General features: G+C 42.1%; 2 protein-coding genes across 8 annotated transcripts in view; both read right to left on the minus strand.

Moving 5' to 3' along the window:
* Positions 1-542: 542 nt before the first annotated feature.
* On the minus strand, positions 543-8,366 carry LOC128504520 (serine/arginine-rich splicing factor 5-like). 3 transcript variants are annotated; one of them, XM_053474602.1, is made up of 9 exons: positions 8,227-8,366; positions 7,616-7,715; positions 6,630-6,766; positions 6,300-6,370; positions 5,859-5,978; positions 5,581-5,650; positions 1,776-1,849; positions 1,127-1,237; positions 543-1,008 (listed from the first exon to the last, which is right to left on the minus strand). In XM_053474602.1, exons 3-9 carry the CDS (start codon positions 6,753-6,755, stop codon positions 798-800), a joined length of 783 nt encoding a protein of 260 aa, XP_053330577.1. In that variant the 5' UTR covers positions 6,756-6,766; positions 7,616-7,715; positions 8,227-8,366; the 3' UTR covers positions 543-797. The 3 variants fall into 3 exon arrangements, with proteins under 3 accessions (XP_053330577.1, XP_053330575.1, XP_053330576.1); XM_053474600.1 differs by having other exon boundaries at positions 5,581-5,653; positions 8,227-8,365; XM_053474601.1 differs by having other exon boundaries at positions 5,581-5,653; positions 7,603-7,715; positions 8,227-8,365.
* A 3,144-nt stretch (positions 8,367-11,510) lies between these two features.
* The window catches only part of ACTN1 (actinin alpha 1), a 37,096-nt gene continuing 30,681 nt past the window's right edge, over positions 11,511-17,925 (minus strand). For 2 of the 5 annotated variants that reach the window (XM_053474585.1, XM_053474583.1), the window contains exons 18-21: positions 17,588-17,734; positions 14,390-14,455; positions 13,330-13,488; positions 11,511-12,466 (exon numbers count right to left, since the gene is read on the minus strand). In XM_053474585.1, the coding sequence (XP_053330560.1) occupies positions 12,308-12,466; positions 13,330-13,488; positions 14,390-14,455; positions 17,588-17,734 (531 nt within the window). In that variant the 3' untranslated portion in view covers positions 11,511-12,307. Of the gene's footprint in view, positions 12,467-13,329; positions 13,489-14,389; positions 14,456-14,868; positions 14,950-17,587; positions 17,735-17,925 lie in introns of all 5 variants that reach the window. The other 3 variants (XM_053474586.1, XM_053474582.1, XM_053474584.1) reach the window with 2 other exon arrangements.

Here is a 17,925-nt window from a genome sequence, read left to right on the forward strand (position 1 = left end):
CCCCCGGCCATACTTACACATGCACACTTATAAATGTTACGGCTCCTATAAGAAGTATCTGCAAATATTTTATATTTCTCCTTTAAAATAAAAACAGAGCACAGATACGCTTGAAACAAATATATATATAATATTTGTTTTACAAAGTTCATTGAACAAAAATCTATCATCATACTAAACTCAAAAGGCATTAAAAATAAAACAGGTTATAAAACGGCAAGAGCAGATTATGAATATAGGAGGCAATATATACAGACAGCTTTCAAAACCGCCACCTTAAACCACGATGCCGCTCGTTATCCAGCCGGAAACCTATTAACTACACAAGCAGACAGCACGGAAAATTCATTGTATGGTTTTTTTTTTTTAAAATGAAAGTAGCTCATAATTTGCTCAAAAGACTCAAGATCTGTAGGATGAAGGGGGGTATTTCATGTTGTGAGGGCTACACAGGACACATCAGACGTGCGCATAGAACAGACGGCCAGAGAGAAAGATCCAAAGCCCTATCCATCCGGAATGAACATTAAAGAAACCCGATATACACGCTAGCCTTTAATCACGCTGGAAAGAAGACAAGTTAGGGTATTATAGTTAATATCAAGTGCATCTTAATCCAGAAACACGCATGGCTATGTTAAACAGCTCTGATGGGCGAACAAAGCTACAGCTCAAATAATCCTCAAAGAAAAAAAAGAAAACAATGAATAAGCTTTCTTCAGCCTTTTTGACAAATGCGTTGGTTACACATTGTCTAACTCCCTTCGCTACTGCAATCTTTCTACAAGGTCACGATCTTAACTACGGCTTTCGGCGGAACTTGATCGCGTCTGGCGTTTGGCGGGCCGGGGAGACGGCGAACCCTGCGCGGGCTCCGCGCTGCTCTTTGAGTATTTCTTCTCGGGCGTTCGGCTGGGAGAGCGAGACCTGCTCGCGGAGCGAGAGGAACCGCGCGACTTCGACTTGCTGCGAGATCTGGAGTAACTCCTTGACCGGGATCTGCTCCGGCTGCCAGAAGAGCACAAACATTTACAGTAAGTAATCACTCGGGTACCTGTGAACAGTTCTGCACTTTCAAGATGTTAGCATCGTAAATGTTAAACGAGCGCGGCCAATCGGAAGTTACCTGTGCTTTTTACGGTCTTCGATTAGTTTGATTTTGCGACCACTGAGCTCGACGCCATCCAGCTTATCCAAAGCATTCTTCATATCATTATACGACGCAAACTCCACAACCCTTGAAAGAAAAGAAATCGTTGTGGTTTTTTTTAAAATATATATCATAGCGAGACATGACACACAATCTAAAGGCAATTGCTGGGAATTGGCTAGGGCAGCCATCGCTAAAATAGTTAATAAAAAGTTACTTTTCCCAGTCTAAAACCATAAGTAAAATCCGGGTATAGGAACAAAACCAAAAAACAGGGCCACAACAGAAAATATTAGTGTAGCTACGTCTTTCCCTGGCAACAAGAATCTTATGCATGTGACCTTTAATTATGTTAATAAATCTAGACAGTCTAATTTAAGACGCCCCTCTTTTTTAAAGTAAGGGAATGCCATGCGTTATTTGCCACGAATACTCCTATAATGTATCAGTCAGGGTCCGCAGAGCGTTTCACGGGCCTTTTTCCTTCTTGTCTGCAGAATAGGCTAGCGTATCACTGCCAAGGAAGGGGCCGCCTGTGCTCACTAGCCCCGGTAGCCCTCCTTTAATGGCCACAAGGCTCAACGACACAACCACCCCCCCAGTAGTTGACAAGCTGCGCACTCACCCTTCGTTCCTGTTGCTTCTGTGAGCGTCCACATACGTAACCTCCCCGGCTTTCCTCATGAAATCTTTCAGATCCTGCAACAAATACACATTATGCACACTTGCTTCACGGACACGAGCCGCTTACATTCTTTTACGTGTGCTTTCTGTACGTTGGCAGTTTAAAAGTCTAACGCTCCGGGGACAAACCGATGTTAGAGCCACGTGGGACGTCTTACAGAGAAGCAGTTAAAAGTTTTAAACACTTAATCAAGAAGCGGAACAAAGAAAGAAACAAGCAAAAGAAAAAAGGTCTACGTCATCTTACGTTAGAAGCACCAAGACACGTATTGTAATGAAGTATTACGGTAAATAAGCTTTAACTAACATATTTACAAAGGTCTAAGTAAATACGTGGTACGGTATGATTTCAAACCCAAACTACTTACCATGACATACAACTCGGGTCTGGAGGTACCTTAAGCAAAGAGTCTCTCGTCCATTACCTAGTTGACCAAGTGAGTAACTCACTGACATGAGAAGGGCGGAAGGCGGCCGGAGTGCACCAGAGCCTCATTAAATGAGTGAGGTTAACCCTGAAATCACTGGATGTGGCTAGAGAACCTGAAGCTGACCTGAGCTAGCCACTCTTGCTCAAATGTGGGCAAACCAAGATCTAGATCGGCAAAGCGGGAGGGTGATAGGAACCAAAAGGAAACTTCAGAACAGGCCCAGCCCTAGAATTTCAGCCATTAGCAAACCAAAAACTCTTGGGCTCTCCTCCACACAAGAGAAACGAGGCTTAACCCAAAGAAAGGCTGTTAAAAGAGGTTCAAAATGCACTTGGTTAGATATACGATTGAGGAAAAAAATATATATAAATGGAAAAAAAAAAAAATCATAATTTTCTACAACAAAGAACTGTTTCAGTTATTAGTTTAGCAAACTTACTGGCTCACGAAAAAAAGACAATATCGTAAAGCGAAACAATATAATAAATTAGTAATAAATTCTCAAAACAAACTCTAACCTGTTAACGTTTCAATGAACAAGGTGACCGAAGTTCTCACAAATGTTATTGAAATGGTTAAAAAAAAAATAAAAAAACACGCACACAAATTATCATCTTGAAAATTCTAGCAGCAAACCCATTATTAATATAGAATATATAGCACGGTGCTACGTTCTGGATTTGGGACAGTTTGCATGTGTACTGAATAACAAACTTCCAATGGCATTTGTGTCCTTTCTATGCTTAACGAACGGTGTTGGGACTGTAATTAAAAAGGTACCGCAGGTAGACATAAAATATATATATATATACTGGGGGGGGCATCTGATGGATTTGGAGATTATGTGAGGTGAGGTTCCCATCGCTGGCTTAAAAGCATTCATTTTAGCAATTTATTCTTTCATTATGGACAAGAAAATAAGTGAGATACTGGGGCATACGACAGCAGCACAAATATTTACCAGGTGTCATATGATGTCAGTCTGAGATTATGACACCAAATGCACTTCCCGGTAAAAGGATGGCTGATCTTTACATGCAGTTAGAGACATGTAAATCTTTAAATCTTTGTATGATGTCATATTTAGGGGTTACTTTAGAGTGGGAATCTTTAAGGTTAGATTATATTATATATTACATCATGAGCTTCCAGTAAAAGGAGGAGAAACCGAAGCTTCTCATGCAGGACTACGTAGAAGGCTCACTGTCGGCAGCACATAATGATCAGAGCATAGAAATTGTGTACATGTTCTGTAGAAAATATGGGCAATTTGGGCACACACGCAAACCACTCTTTCCTGATTTCTGCACCAGCCATTAAAACATGTTTTAAACAGTTAAAGATTCAAAGTTAGCAGCGGACAGCTTAACAAGCATGCTGTGAAACACGGCCAAAGCATATATACACACACACACACATATATACACACACATATATATATATACACACACACACACATATATATATATACACACACACATATACCAATATCTTAAACCCCGTTTAGAGAAATGGTAACATAATATATAGCTTTTCAAGCTCTGCAGATTAATAAAAAGGTTTTTTGGTGCAGAAAGGATGTAAATGAACGAGTCTCATATGTTCCTGATAAGTGGGCCACTTTTTCCTGGACAAATCAAATCGTTACATTGCTGACCAGCACCTATAAAGTGCTTTGAAGTATTACGGGGTAAGGGATTAATTTCCTTCTGTAGGTTTATACAAGGGACGGTCAGCAAGGTGTAAATATTAGATGCGCCCAGTAGAAATGACTGATGTGGCAAATCTATAAAGCTCTTTTATAGCTTGTGATGCTAAGGCAATGGTCAACAATGTGTTAAGCGCTAGTTTCCGGTCACCCTAATGTACACAGATAAAAGAATACAATGATGTGAGTATCCAGGCACTTGCCGAGCCATCTGCACTGGATCCACCGGGTAATTCTATGCAGCGAGCAGACATTGCAAACAGTATTTGAACCCAATGTACAGCTCATCTGCCTATGTTTGAGAGATTTAAGGATATGTAACGTTAGTAAGGTGGACATAAATCACCTTGAGAATGGGGCAGATATTTATAGGGCAAACATTCTTCTGCTAAGGAAGTCTAACTATTGGGGATATTATATTACAGATGTCTGCATATCAAGGCCTGTGGATTCAGTGTAGATCACACGGCAAGCATTGTACTCTTTTGCATATGCACATATAATATAGATAGAAAGCAAGAGACTGTCGCTTGTGGACATTGTCATTTATAGAGTAATCACAGGGCTGTATTCACAGAGCCAGGAGTTTGCAGGGGAGTGCATTATGACGGGCCAACCCAATAAGCTTCTCTTGCAAGAAGGATGAGCAGACCAAGCATAATGCATATTTACCATGGGCAGATTTCATCCAAGTCATCTAGCTTAACTATGCATTATACAGGGCCAACTGGAGTTGCCCCTTCACAATGTATAATGAAGTCTGAAACTGTGAGTACAATCCCATGTCTTAATGGACTCAATGTGACAGTGTCCGAGAGTCAGTCTTTTGCTGTCCAAATGTGAATAAAAGGATGCAGTAAGACTTAATGTCATGTGATCTGGGTTTGCCAATACACTAAAACCCATGCTTTCCTATATGTTGATCTCAAATGCAGTTTATGGAAGAAAATGTGGAGTGCAGTCAGAGTTGATGGGTTTTATACATGTTCCCTCATTCACAGAAGTAAAACTTTGGGTCCAACATTGAAAAGGACATCTTCCTGCTGCAAAGAAATCTCGCCATGTGATGACAGTGAATTTGGCAGGAAGCCGTGATCCAAACCTGGCATGGTCCCTGGAGGTAGTAGTGTATACTGTGATCTACGCATGAATAAGGTAAACACGCCTAATAGTGATACAAGTGCAACCCCAGAGTGCATTGACAAGACCACGCGCAATGCATTGTGGGAGCGCGATCCCTAGAATGAGCATATATGTATATGGATAACACATTAAGGTATATTTTGATGTACGCTTGATTGTAAATTGGCCGGCACCATGCTAAAGCCTTATGTTGAACTCCACAGTGTTGTAATGGAAGTGTTCGGCATCTACACTTATGATACATTAATATCAACAGGTTAAACGGCAGCTCTATAATAAATGTTACGTGGACAGGGTAAACCCTTACACAGAACAAGATTCTGTACATATATATATATAAAAAAACACCTGAAAGAGATGTTAGTTTCAAAATGCCTTATAAAACATGAAAACGTGAGCCTTTCCTATATATGAATACACATCTGAGATAACATGTAAAGAAAGAAAGGCTGGGCAATTCTCACCTGCCAGCTAACACGAGAGGAGAGGTTTTCAACGATAATCCTATGCTCGGTTCGTACGGGAGGGCCGTACCTGCTGAGAATACAAAACGGGTAATCCACGGTTTGTTACGAGCCCTTTTAATCAATCGCGATGTTCTACCTGCAGCCCTTGGCCATGCACTACATTCAGGTTAGATCTAAGCATAACTTAATTACAAATAATGATAAACAGCATAAATATATTAGGCCTGGCACAGGCGGGTGAGAGGACGGTGAAAGGGTTAAATGGAATTCATTACCTTGGTCCACCATTGTTGGACTGACGATAGCCAAAGCGCATGGGATACCTCCCTCCACCACCTCCACCTCCCATCATTCCTCCTCTTCCGCGACGATTCCTGGCATGCTCGATTGTAACCCTTAAATAAGAAAATAAAAAGGAAAGCTTGTTTAATCTCCGCAGCAAACAGGGGGCAAAGAAAAACAAATGCAAGTATTTATATTCTCCGTAAGGACGTGTTTTTTCACTTAAGAGGACTTGGATCGACGTAGGCTGCTTATACACAACACAAATCTGTTGCTGTCCTCAGACTCTATTGCCTAGTTCAGGGGCGTCCAACCTGCGGCCCTCCAGCTGCTGCAGAACTACATCTCCCATACTCCTCAGCCAGCCCCGAAACGGGCAACAAGCAGCAAGAGGGTGGTTACAGCGTCTCTGTGGGTTTGGATAATTCACTTACCTCTCACTACATAGTTCTTTGCCATTGAGTTCATACACGGCATCGTCGGCATCTCTATGATCCTCAAACTCCTAAGGAAGATCAGAGCCAGGGCACAGAATTACAAAATGTCCACTAGGCTCCGACGACTAAACAGAGCGTCTGCGTAACTACAAACGCGTCATCGAACAATCCTAAGCGATATGTTTCTGCAGACCCCCAGCCATCATATACACTTTAATGCATACAATCGCTGAGCGGTCCCTTTTATTTTTTTTTTGTCGTTGCTTTATTTTTAGAGGCAGTAAAGACGACATTTATTTTTTTTCACATATCTAGTTTCCAACTTACCACAAACCCAAATCCGTTTTTCAGATTTATTTCGCGGATACGTCCGTATCCCTTAAAAAACTTTTCCACGTCTCTTTCTCGGGCGTGAGGACTTAGCCTGCCGATGAACACTCTGCAGCCGCTCATGTTACCTGGTGCTAAAAATAATAAAAACACAAGTGGCGACGTTACCTTCCGGAAAGCAATTCAAACATCACAAGATGGGTTGCAATACATTCAAAGCGCACCGCATCAAAAGCGATATCGGGGCAATGTGGAAACTCTGCCGGAACGCCGTTCCACTTATCTACCACCATGCAAATGAAAGCCACCAAGGATCCTGACCATTGCTTCTATATAGCAACGTGGAACAGTCGGACGTGTCCAGAATTCAGCAATACTATGGAAATGTTATCCAATTTGTATCCTGTTGTACGTCGCCACAGCATATGATGGCCCTAAATAAATCAATCTATAATAATACACGATAACGAAAAGAAACAGGAGCCGCTTAATGTAATTTTAGATTTTTTATATAACCAGCAACGGGTTTTCCTCAGTATCGCAGAGTTCGGCGCGCCGGTTAATGACAGACACTGAATGCTAATTCAGCACATAAGTAGCTGAACTTTGACCCCTACAGATACCATAGGACGTATTTCCCATGATGCCTTGCAAAGCGATATAGCTGGCTGATCAGCACTGGAATGTCAACACAGGAGTGCTGCGGCAGCCATTACTGCCTTACAATAAAAGGGGTAACTTTACATTATATTTATACAGTCAGCGGATTCCATAGCGCTATTACAGTATAGGGCATTAAGACATGTGAGCTTACAATCTATTAGGTAGGGGCAGACACACAATCCCCACGGTTTTAAGCAGGGGACGCTACGGCAATATAAATGGCCAGCTCAGTGATACGCATTATAGCGCATACAACGGCTGGAGCGTCCCATTACACGCGAAGAACAGTCACCACGGATACACGGACCTGTTTCACTTACCAGCTGGATAAGGGGTAGCAACGACAACGCAGGGACTGGATCTCGCGGCCTGAGTCTTCAGTGACGTGTACGGAAAGGCCGGGCTGCGGAATATCACTGCCTGCAATATACAAACAAACAGCATTAGCAAACGCAAATAATACACAAACAGCCGGCATGATCACCACACTGCCAGTCATCCAACAGACCCATTTCTTCGGATTTTAAGGGAAATAAATTGGTTTTCCGCTAAATCACTCGCTTTACATAAATTCCCCACAGAGTAAGCCTGTTTACAAGGCCATAATGATGAATAATGTACGTACATGGCAGACGCAGGTCTTAACGGCCGCCCCCACACAATATTATACGTTAATGCACGCTGCGCCCCCACACAATATTATACGTTAATGCACGAACCCACGCACACGGGCTGAGGCTCGCTCATGTCGTGACACATTAAAGATATCCCCTCGCGATCTTGTTTTCCTGATGGAAACCTCGCCAGAGCCCCATCTGGATTGGCCCCGCCATCGCCGCACTAGGCCTCACTCCATGACCCGCCCCACAAGCCGGACCCCGCCGCTAGCGGCTTCTCTAAACTCGCAATACGAGCGACGGACCCGTCATACCTTAATAAATTAAACGCGACTTTTCTGTTCCCATTACGAGAAGCTAATGACTGGAACGCACGCACCGTCTGCTGCTCGCACGGACTGAAATGGCGGATGGGACGTTCCGGATGTGACTCTGACAAGATGGCGAACCCAGGGGTCCGTTGCTATGGAAACAGCAGGTTATAGTGTCATGGCGACTTCTAACGCCTGTATTCTAAAAAGACGGTAAATACGAAACTCTAACCACTTGTACCATTACTGCGAGTATTTGTTTCCGTATGAATATATTGTTACGGTGACCGTGACCCCCTGTCACCGTATTTCATGGAGCCAGAGGATGAATTGAGTGTATTGTTACGAATAAAGCACTGAATAGAAACCCCGTCATTTTTTTACGAGGAGAGAGAGGGGCGCCGAGTGGTTTTTGCTCATTAAGTTTTCAGCGACCGCTCGGCACCCCTCAGTCTCCTCCGCTTCTAGCTCGGTCGCGGTGCCGGCGTGTCATGCAGAGCGCCGACATATGACGTCATTTGCCGGCGCTCAGCAGTTAAGCAGCGTGCACCGCGGCAGAGAGAGAGGCCTCGCGCTCCCACTGCAGGACCTCTATAAGGTAAGTGAGCTTCAAAGGTGGGACAGGGGGTAGATAGTGAGAAGTGGGGGAGAGGGGTAGATAGTGAGAAGTGGGGGAGAGTGGTAGACAGTGAGAAGTGAATTTGTGAGAATGCTTTGAATATGTGTAAATGATGTGTGAATGAGTGAGAGAAAAAATTATTGTGTAAATAAATTATGTGGATGAAAATGTGTATTAGTGAATGACTGTAAAAGTGTTTGTGTGTATAATTGATTTGTGGAAAGGCAAAGAGGGTATAAGCAGAGTTTTTGAGCCTTGGGGACCAAGATGGCATAGGCTGGGCTGTTTGGTGACAAAGATGTCACTTCCTATCCGTGTAATGTGGGCAATGCAGACACCAGGGCTGGCTTTGGGGTGTGCGACCTGTGATCTATGCCAGTAATTTAGGGGGTTTTATCTATACCTTTAATGGTGAGTTTTTATGTGAACTCCAATTGATCTATACCTGCAATGCTGGGTTTGTGTGTTATTCTGTTGATCTATACCTGCAATGCTATGCTTCCGTACGATATTTATGTATACCTGCAAATACAGGGTTATATGTCTTATTCAGTTGATGAATACCTGCAGTGCTGTTTCCATGTGTTTATTTGATCTATACCATCCGTGCTGAGTTTACATGTGATTTCCAGTTGATCTATACCTGCAATGCTGGGTTTGTGTGTTATTCTGTTGATCTATACCTGCAATGCTATGTTTCCATACAATATTTATGTATACCTGCAAATACAGGGTTTTTACCTTATTCGGTTGATCAATACCTGGAGTGCTGTTTCCATGTGTGGTTTATTTTATTTATACCCTCAGTGCTGAGTTTACACTGCTATGTTTCCATACATTATTGTATACCTGCAAATACAGGGTTTTTATGTCTTATTCAATTGATGAATACCTGCAGTGCTGTTTCCATGTTTGATCTATACCATCCGTGCTGAGTTTACATGTGATTTCCAGTTGATCTATACCTGCAATGCTGGGTTTGTGTGTTATTCTGTTGATTTATACCTGCAATGCTATGTTTCCATACAATATTTATGTATACCTGCAAATACAGGGTTTTTACCTTATTCAGTTGATCAATACCTGGAGTGCTGTTTCCATGTGTGGTTTATTTGATCTATACCCTCAGTGCTGAGTTTACATGTGATTTCCAGTTGATCTATACCTGCAATGCTAGGTTTGTGTGTTCTGTTGATCTATAACTACAATGCTGTGTTTCCATACATTATTATTGTATACCTGCAAATACAGAATTTGTATGTCTGATTCCGATTCAGTGTGGAGGATTTGGTGCAGGAAAAAGGGAGTGATTTCATGCTAGGTAGCGTGGAGCAGGGCCCAATTTTTTCAATATAAAATGAATTGTCAACATGGTCTATTTATATATATATATATACTCAGCAGGGTATAATATTAAAGAATGAAAACTAACTGCCAGTTCAGCTGTTATTTTTAACCAGGAGGCATATCGCTTCTTGTGTGATCAGGCTTCCCGGTGCTCGATGGGGTGTTTACAGACCAAACCATTTACACTATGGCGCCTATGCTGAGGTGGCTCAGCCTCCATGAAATGCTTTAAAAGGCATGGTACGCCTATCAGTGACGGACTGGCAGGATATGATGTCATGTCCTTGCGCTCTGCAGTGAAGACGGTGGTTGGGGTTGATCGCCTTGGTCAAGTCTAAGGCAATGCCCAACGTAAATATGCCTCTAGAAGAGACCTGTGAGAAAGCATATGCTTTCTGAGTTGGCCCCATAAAAGGTATCAACTCCAACCAAAGACTTGAAGTACTGACAGTTCCTAAAACACTGGCTGGCGCTGTGGTGAGGATCCCATCGTCATCACCAAAACTAGACCTTATGAATGATGAATAGGAACGCTCCACCATTATTCTGGTTTAATGCTGCAATCAGGATCGTTCCTGTGGTGATAGACTTTTCAGATTCTCATTTTCTAAACATCCAAGATGGTGGCTTGTTGAGCTCACGATCTACCACAAAAACAGTTTTCCAGTACTTGGGGCATGTTGAGATCGACACCCCATTACCAATCTCGCCAACATAGCCAGTCCCGACAGATGCGATATTATTTGGAATACGGGAGCATTTCATTAATGTTAATTAAGAACATTTTCTTCTCCTACATCTCTTGGGGTGGCCGACAGTTGGACCTGAAACCAAACCATCACAATTACTATAAGTGGCCTCTTTTTACATGGGGGTACATTTTCTTCACCACAATGTCAGTCTTGTTATCCGTTGTCTTTTGCACTACTTGGAGACTTAGTATTATTTTGCCAATACTTTCTTGAGCTTTTACTTAATTTGTTTTCTTAAGTAAGGAGTTTTACTTACCGAAGATAATGATGTCATAGCAGTAGGGTAACCACGTCAGCCACGTGTCATTTTCACATACATGTACCACCTTGCAGTGTTGGGGGTGTATAACTGAGCAGTTGGTTCCCTTCCATTAACCTCTTATTGACGCTTAAGACACTTTCCAGCCCTAATCATACATCGAGCTCCAGTTCCATGTGCCGGTGTGACATCACTGCATTCTCACGGGTCTTTGACCAGAGTATCTAAATCTATACACATATTATATGTACATATTATATGTATCCTTATCCATTGATAAGCCAGTCTCAATAACCAATGACACGAATACTTAAAATTGAAACAGGAACTTATTTAATAAAGTTTGTGACAAGCAATATTGAGAACAAATGAAAGCATCACATCCAAACAAAAGTTGGGCAACTTTAGGAGCGGGTGAAGGAATTTTTTTTTTTCTTCATTTTAAATTAAATATTGTATAAAAAGGTTGGACTTAATTTTTAGAAAGATGGATTTAAAAAAAAAAATCTTTCCATCCTTAAACCTCTCAGAACCAAAGAAGGATTTCAGATACTTACTAACTAAACATAATCCTACAAGAAACTTGTTATTTTGCCAGAAAAAAAAACATTTTTTTAGATGGGAAGAACATTGTGAGCGAAGGAATACATGCTAATCAGTTGTTGCTCTGATACATACGGTAACAAAACCGGGAGAGAAAGACATAGATGGAACATTGCACAATTCTTCTGACGCCCCACAAACCGAATATTTATTTATTTGGCAGAAAAATACATTCCATCAAATTTTCTTTAATAATAAAATATGCATTCCTAAATGTCTTTTGTAAAAATGATTTTTTTTTTATTATTATTATTTGTAAACAGTTGTTCTATAGGACAAACTTTGAACAGGCATTTACCCTACTAGTGCTAAAAAGAGAATGGTTTACCAGCACTAGAGAGACAAAAATAACCCCAAAAAAATAAAAAAATGACCTGGTGAGCTAAGAAAGAAAAAAAAAAAAATAAAAGACAGAAACACGTGAAAAAAAAGCCCAAACCATTTTGCATACAGGAAAAGGTGCACGATGAGCAGTGCAGTGACATCTAGACGCGCAATGAAGGGTTAAAGGTCACTTTCTCCATATAGTGCTGTTGAGAAAGACATGTAGTCCAGCGCTCCTGGCACGGCATCGTGTCCAATGTACGGTGCCATCCTCGCAATGCAATATTCTGCCTGATCGGGAGGAAGCTCTCGACGCAGCTCATCCGCAGTGATGTAATTCTACAAAAACACAAAAGTAAAACGTATATCAAACGCGACGAATTATCAGCCTTCCCGGGGAACTTCGAAGCTTAGGCCACCTGGCGTGCCCTCGTTTTTTGGGCAGCCGGCTTCAGGAGGAGAAGAGCTAGAGGCAGACAGCCTTAAATGAGCTAGGAAGAGGAGGCGAGATGGGCAGGGAGAGAGCGTAGGCTCCTCTACATAGAGAAAGAGAGGTAATCCGCACGAGAGACTCCGGATCAAACCATCATTTTTTTCCTTTAAGAAGGATATATCGCAGTAATAACTTTATGATTTTTTTGGGGGGGGGGGCTACTGAAGTGCTACAACGCAGCTAAATTCTCATGATATCTAAATTTATTGAATAATAAAGAAAAAAGGGGTGCCTAGCAATATGCACACTTAAGTCTATAGGAAACAGCTTTATGTATTAAAATAAAAAAAGGTGATTCTTGTTGGAACGTGGCTTTTATTACACCTGAGGGTTCATGCCAACTCGATTATTCCATTAGTTGCTTTGGCGATAAGAGCACTTATCAGATCCCTCAAGATTCTATTAATTAGTCGTGCAGGCATCTCTCTCTTTTAAGATCCAGGGTGCATCATTATGTTACGTTTCACTAATTGATAGAGGATTGGTTTAAACAGACCTGCTATGGGTTGGGTGTGGAGAAGAGAGAGATCTTCAGCACAGAAAATGGATCAGATGCGGTTGGTTCTGCCATATAGAGACAGATCTCAACCCTCAACAATTAAACTCAAAGTTTCCAAGCTATGAGAATTACCTGTTAAATAATTTGAGGGGGGGGCTTTAACGCACATGATATGCAAGTACGTTAGTGAACAGATAGATCTGCACATACCTTATCACCAGCAAGTATCTTGAAGGAAGCCATAACTTGGTCTGCGGTGTCCGTGTCCGCAGTCTCGCGGGACATGAAGTCGATGAAGGCTTGAAATGTTACTACGCCCAGTCGATTGGGGTCAACGATGCTCATTATACGAGCAAACTCGGCTTCACCCTGGAAACCAAACCAAAAAGAGTTAGAGTTTGTAGTCTACAAAACCTATTTAAAGTAAAATGCACATTGGTACACGGCTTGCATGGACTGCGGCCCACTTTACTGCATGTAAACCGATGCATGTGTTCGTGTTTGTTCGTTTTTTTATCGGAGTTGGAATATGAGACTTCTGTCCCTTTAAGGCCACATTACGCAGAAGGCCTCATGATACTATAACCTTAATGCAACTTTATTGACACTGTACAATGAAAATAATAAGAAGAAGATCAATCTGCAGGAATATTTAGTTGGTTGGCATGGTGATTGCTGCCCCTTTCCAGCTTTCCTGCTTCACATTGATGCTTGTAATAACAGAACCCCTACAGTATGAGGTGTCCATGCTTCCATTTCAATGGAAATAACCAACTATATTATACCATATATAACCAGCGGGTACACTACCGTTATCTAGAATTGGTGGAGGACTGAGCTGGTACATGAAAAAAAAAAAAATCAATATATAATATATGTATATCATAAAAAAGATATTAAGAAATAAAAAAAAAAAACGACAAACAAAAAAACGGTCCATGTAAAGCATATATTTTTTTAAGGTTTTTGCACCCCCAAAAAAAATCCCAACAAAATGAACTGCCACGTGCAAGGTGACTGTGCACCTATACATACGCTTACCGTGACTTTAGAAATTGACCCTATGGGTCATTTGATATATTTATTTCAACTTGTAACAGAAAGATTAATGGTTACTATCCCCCAATTTTGATCACTTAATTTTGGGCTGTATTTGAGCCCTATTTTTTCTTAAATGTCCCCCTCTCCCCGGGGCAAAGATTCCTGCGTATTGGACTGCGGCCGCCACAATATCACACACACGTTGATTTTTTAGCGTGTTTTACATTACCATATTGTAACCCATGGAGATTAGACAGGCTCGGAAATCATCACTATCCATCATACCAGTCTTCTTCTGTTCAATGGTCGGGAAATGAAAGAAAACAATGCAGAACAGCGCAAGGAAGTTCAGAAAAAACAGGACAGGTCGGAAAGAAAGAAGAAATTCAAGCAAATCCAATGGCAATTGAGATTAAGAAGCAGAATGTCAAATAGGGGAGAGTTAAAATTATATATGGCACCAATCAAGTATATTAAGGAGTAAAGCATAAGGGCCATAATGTGAAGGATATAAGGTAACAATATAAGCCATTGGCGAGGAGAAGAGGAGAGCAAAGGAAGAACGATAAAGACAAGAAATAGAAGGGAGAAAAAAAAATATTTTCTCTTAATGAAGGTATACCATGATTTATCTTCAGTACCTGGGGCAAAACACAAATCACTGTCCTGTACCTGGGGTTATACACACGCACAACAAGGTTTCAGTACCTGAGGATCGTTTCCAATATCGTAACCCAGGCTGATGAGGCAGGCTTTAAACTCTTCGGGGCCAAGTGTGCCGGAGTGCTCCTTGGTACAGTAAGTGATGTGTCCGGGACATGCCATGCCAAGGATGGGTGAAAAGGTGACAGCACAAACAAGTGGCACATTTGATTGTGAATGGTGGGTCATGCAGTGGAAGCAGCGGGGAAAATACATGCAGATAACGGAAGAAAAACAAGACACTGTTACAATTCATACAGTGGTCAGGATGCATTATACAGAAGTTTCTGCCACCATCATGACCCCGTTACACGGTGAGCGTTCTCGGTGGGATCACATTTACACGTGGAGAGGCGCCAGCGGAACACACGATTAACAGGTGCTACTCGCAGGTCGGTATCCTGAGCTGCCTTCAGCCTTCAAGCGTTTTATTCAGATTTTATATAATATTGGGTTTATTTATTAAGTCTCAAATAGTGGGGTTAGTTATAAAGACCTATAATGTCTTTAGAAACATGCAGATTTACATAAGAAGGCTGGGTGGCAGAAGGCTAAGCATTGCCCGGCTTGGCACTTACTACACCTTGACTCAAAGGCGATTGTGCTGGCTGCCATTCGAAAGAACAGAACTAAATCTAAAAAGCAGCTTTCCGCCAACACTGGTTTGAATAAAAGCATCAAAAGGAACAGGCGGTAATGCTACATGTGCGAACGTATGGTCGGTGTAAAAACAGCCGTGGCAGGTGAAGGGGCAAAGGCATATGGGGGGATTCTGCCGAATCCCCCCATTTAACATGACCACACAGCTATCATATGCATTAAAGTAATTCATATTCAAAATCTAGCATATTTAAAGAAAGAGGAAACAAACAGACGAAAACGTTTTTTTTCTTCACCGTGTTATTAATATGTATATGTGCAAAACATACCTTACAGGTAGCCACGAGACAGAACAGCGCTACGTGTATTAGATGTGTGCAAACCTTTCCTATACTGCACACAAACATGCACCATTTTCAAGCACATGCACACCAAACACAGCTATCGTCACACATGTTACATCTCATTGTGTGTCTAGACACACGCTACCATTCAAAAGTTTGGGGTCACTTAGCTGTGGTGGTGTTTGTTTACGGGAAAAGAGGGAGAATTTTTGCTGTAACGTAATTGGAAAAAGGTTTTCTAACAAATTAAGCCTTTTAAACTTAACGTGGATTAGGGAACGCAACGTGCCATTGGAACACAGCAGTGATGGAAGTGATAAAGGGCCATTGGAACACCGGAGTGATGGGAGTGATAAAGGGCCATTGGAATACAGGAGTGATGGGAGTGATAAAGGGCCATTGGAACACCGGAGTGATGAGAGTGATAAAGGGCCATTGGAATACAGGAGTGATGGGAGTGATAAAGGGCTGTTGGAACACAGGAGTGATGGGAGTGATAAAGGGCTGTTGGAACACAGGTGTGATGGGAGTGATTAAGGGCCATTGGAACACCGGAGTGATGGAAGTGATAAAGGGCCATTGGAACACCGGAGTGATGGGAGTGATAAAGGGCCATTGGAATACAGGAGTGATGGGAGTGATAAAGGGCTGTTGGTACACAGGTGTGATGGGAGTGATAAAGGGCCATTGGAACACCGGAGTGATTGGAGTGATAAAGGGCCATTGGAACACAGGAGTGATGGGAGTGATAAAGGGCCATTGGAACACCGGAGTGATGGGAGTGACAAAGGGCCACTGGCACACAGGAGTGATAGGAGTGATAAGGGGCCATTGGAACACAGGAGTGATAGGAGTGATAAGGGGCCATTGGAACACAGGAGTGATGGGAGTGATAAAGGGCCATTGGAACACAGGAGTGATGGGAGTGATAAAGGGCCATTGGAACACAGCAGTGATGGGAGTGATAAAGGGCCATTGGAACACAGCAGTGATGGGAGTGATAAAGGGCCATTGGAACACAGGAGTGATGGGAGTAATAAGGGGCCATTGGAACACAGCAGTGATGGGAGTGATAAAGGGCCATTGGAACACAGGAGTGATGGGAGTAATAAGGGGCCATTGGAATACAGGAGTGATGGGAGTGATAAAGGGCCGCTGTACGTCCATGAAGATGCTCCATTAAAAATCTACAGTAGTCATTTACAACATTAGCAATGTCTGGATTTCTGATCCATTCGTGGTATTTTAATGGACACATTTTGCTTTTCTTTCAAAAACCAGGATATTTCTGCGTGACCCCAAACATTTGAACTGTAGCGTATACGACACCAATGGCAGTCAATTATATAACAGAGCTATTCAACGGGAAGCTCTACAGCTTGTAAAGAAGAGCTCCCATGATTTGTAGCAAGCCTATGGCTATATAAAAATCACTGGTATTTTTCAGCAACATATATATAGAACAAGTTGGCTACCATAGATATAACTAGTATTTAAATACTTGCCATTATGTCATGTAAACAACAGAAATTCCCGTTGAAATACCACTGAAACAAGGGATCTATTCACTAAACTGTACTCATCCTTAATTATACTCCCATAGCGGCATTTGTTGAACCTTGGAGATATTTGGCATATGTGCAATCATTCAAAGTTTTGTCGTGTTTTACGTATATCTCCAAAGACAGCAAACATGTGATCCGGCCTCAATAAACTAGGGACTGTGTGCGGAAATGCAGACCACAAGTATGCATTTTGGGGTTTTTTGGAAACAGACTTACTCTGTCAAAATGATTGAAGGAATTCCTGAACTCATTCATCTGCTCCTGACTGATGCCTTTAGCGTCACGTGTGAGGATCTGATTCTCCACTTCATTTATGGTTCTGGCAATTGTGGTCAATAGCTGCTCCCAGCCCACGCGAATATGCTGAGAATAGAAGAAAAGTACATACATGTTGGTGGTTTTCAGGGACAGGCATTCATTCCATGTCATGTGGTCTAAAAATGTCAGTGGGGCCTTTGGGTGGGATGTGGCTTTTCCAAGCATCCTATGCATACCCGGGAACATCCATGCTACCTGGAACCCTCCTGTTGGTGGTCCTGCCGACGTCAGCAGTC

The sequence above is a fragment of the Spea bombifrons genome, chromosome 9 (genome assembly GCF_027358695.1).
Source record: "Spea bombifrons isolate aSpeBom1 chromosome 9, aSpeBom1.2.pri, whole genome shotgun sequence".
Lineage (NCBI taxonomy): Eukaryota > Metazoa > Chordata > Amphibia > Anura > Pelobatidae > Spea > Spea bombifrons.

What these genes read in the sequence shown, in the direction of transcription:
- LOC128504520 (XM_053474600.1), bottom strand. Translation starts at nt 6,755, where the DNA reads ATGAGCGGCTGCAGAGTGTTCATCGGCAGGCTAAGTCCTCACGCCCGA. An exon ending in TCCAACAATGGTGGACCAAG is followed by an intron (nt 5,654 to 5,858) that starts GTAATGAATTCC and finishes TTGTATTCTCAG; the next exon opens with CAGGTACGGCCCTCCCGTAC. An exon ending in CCTCTCGTGTTAGCTGGCAG is followed by an intron (nt 1,850 to 5,580) that starts GTGAGAATTGCC and finishes TATTTGTTGCAG; the next exon opens with GATCTGAAAGATTTCATGAG.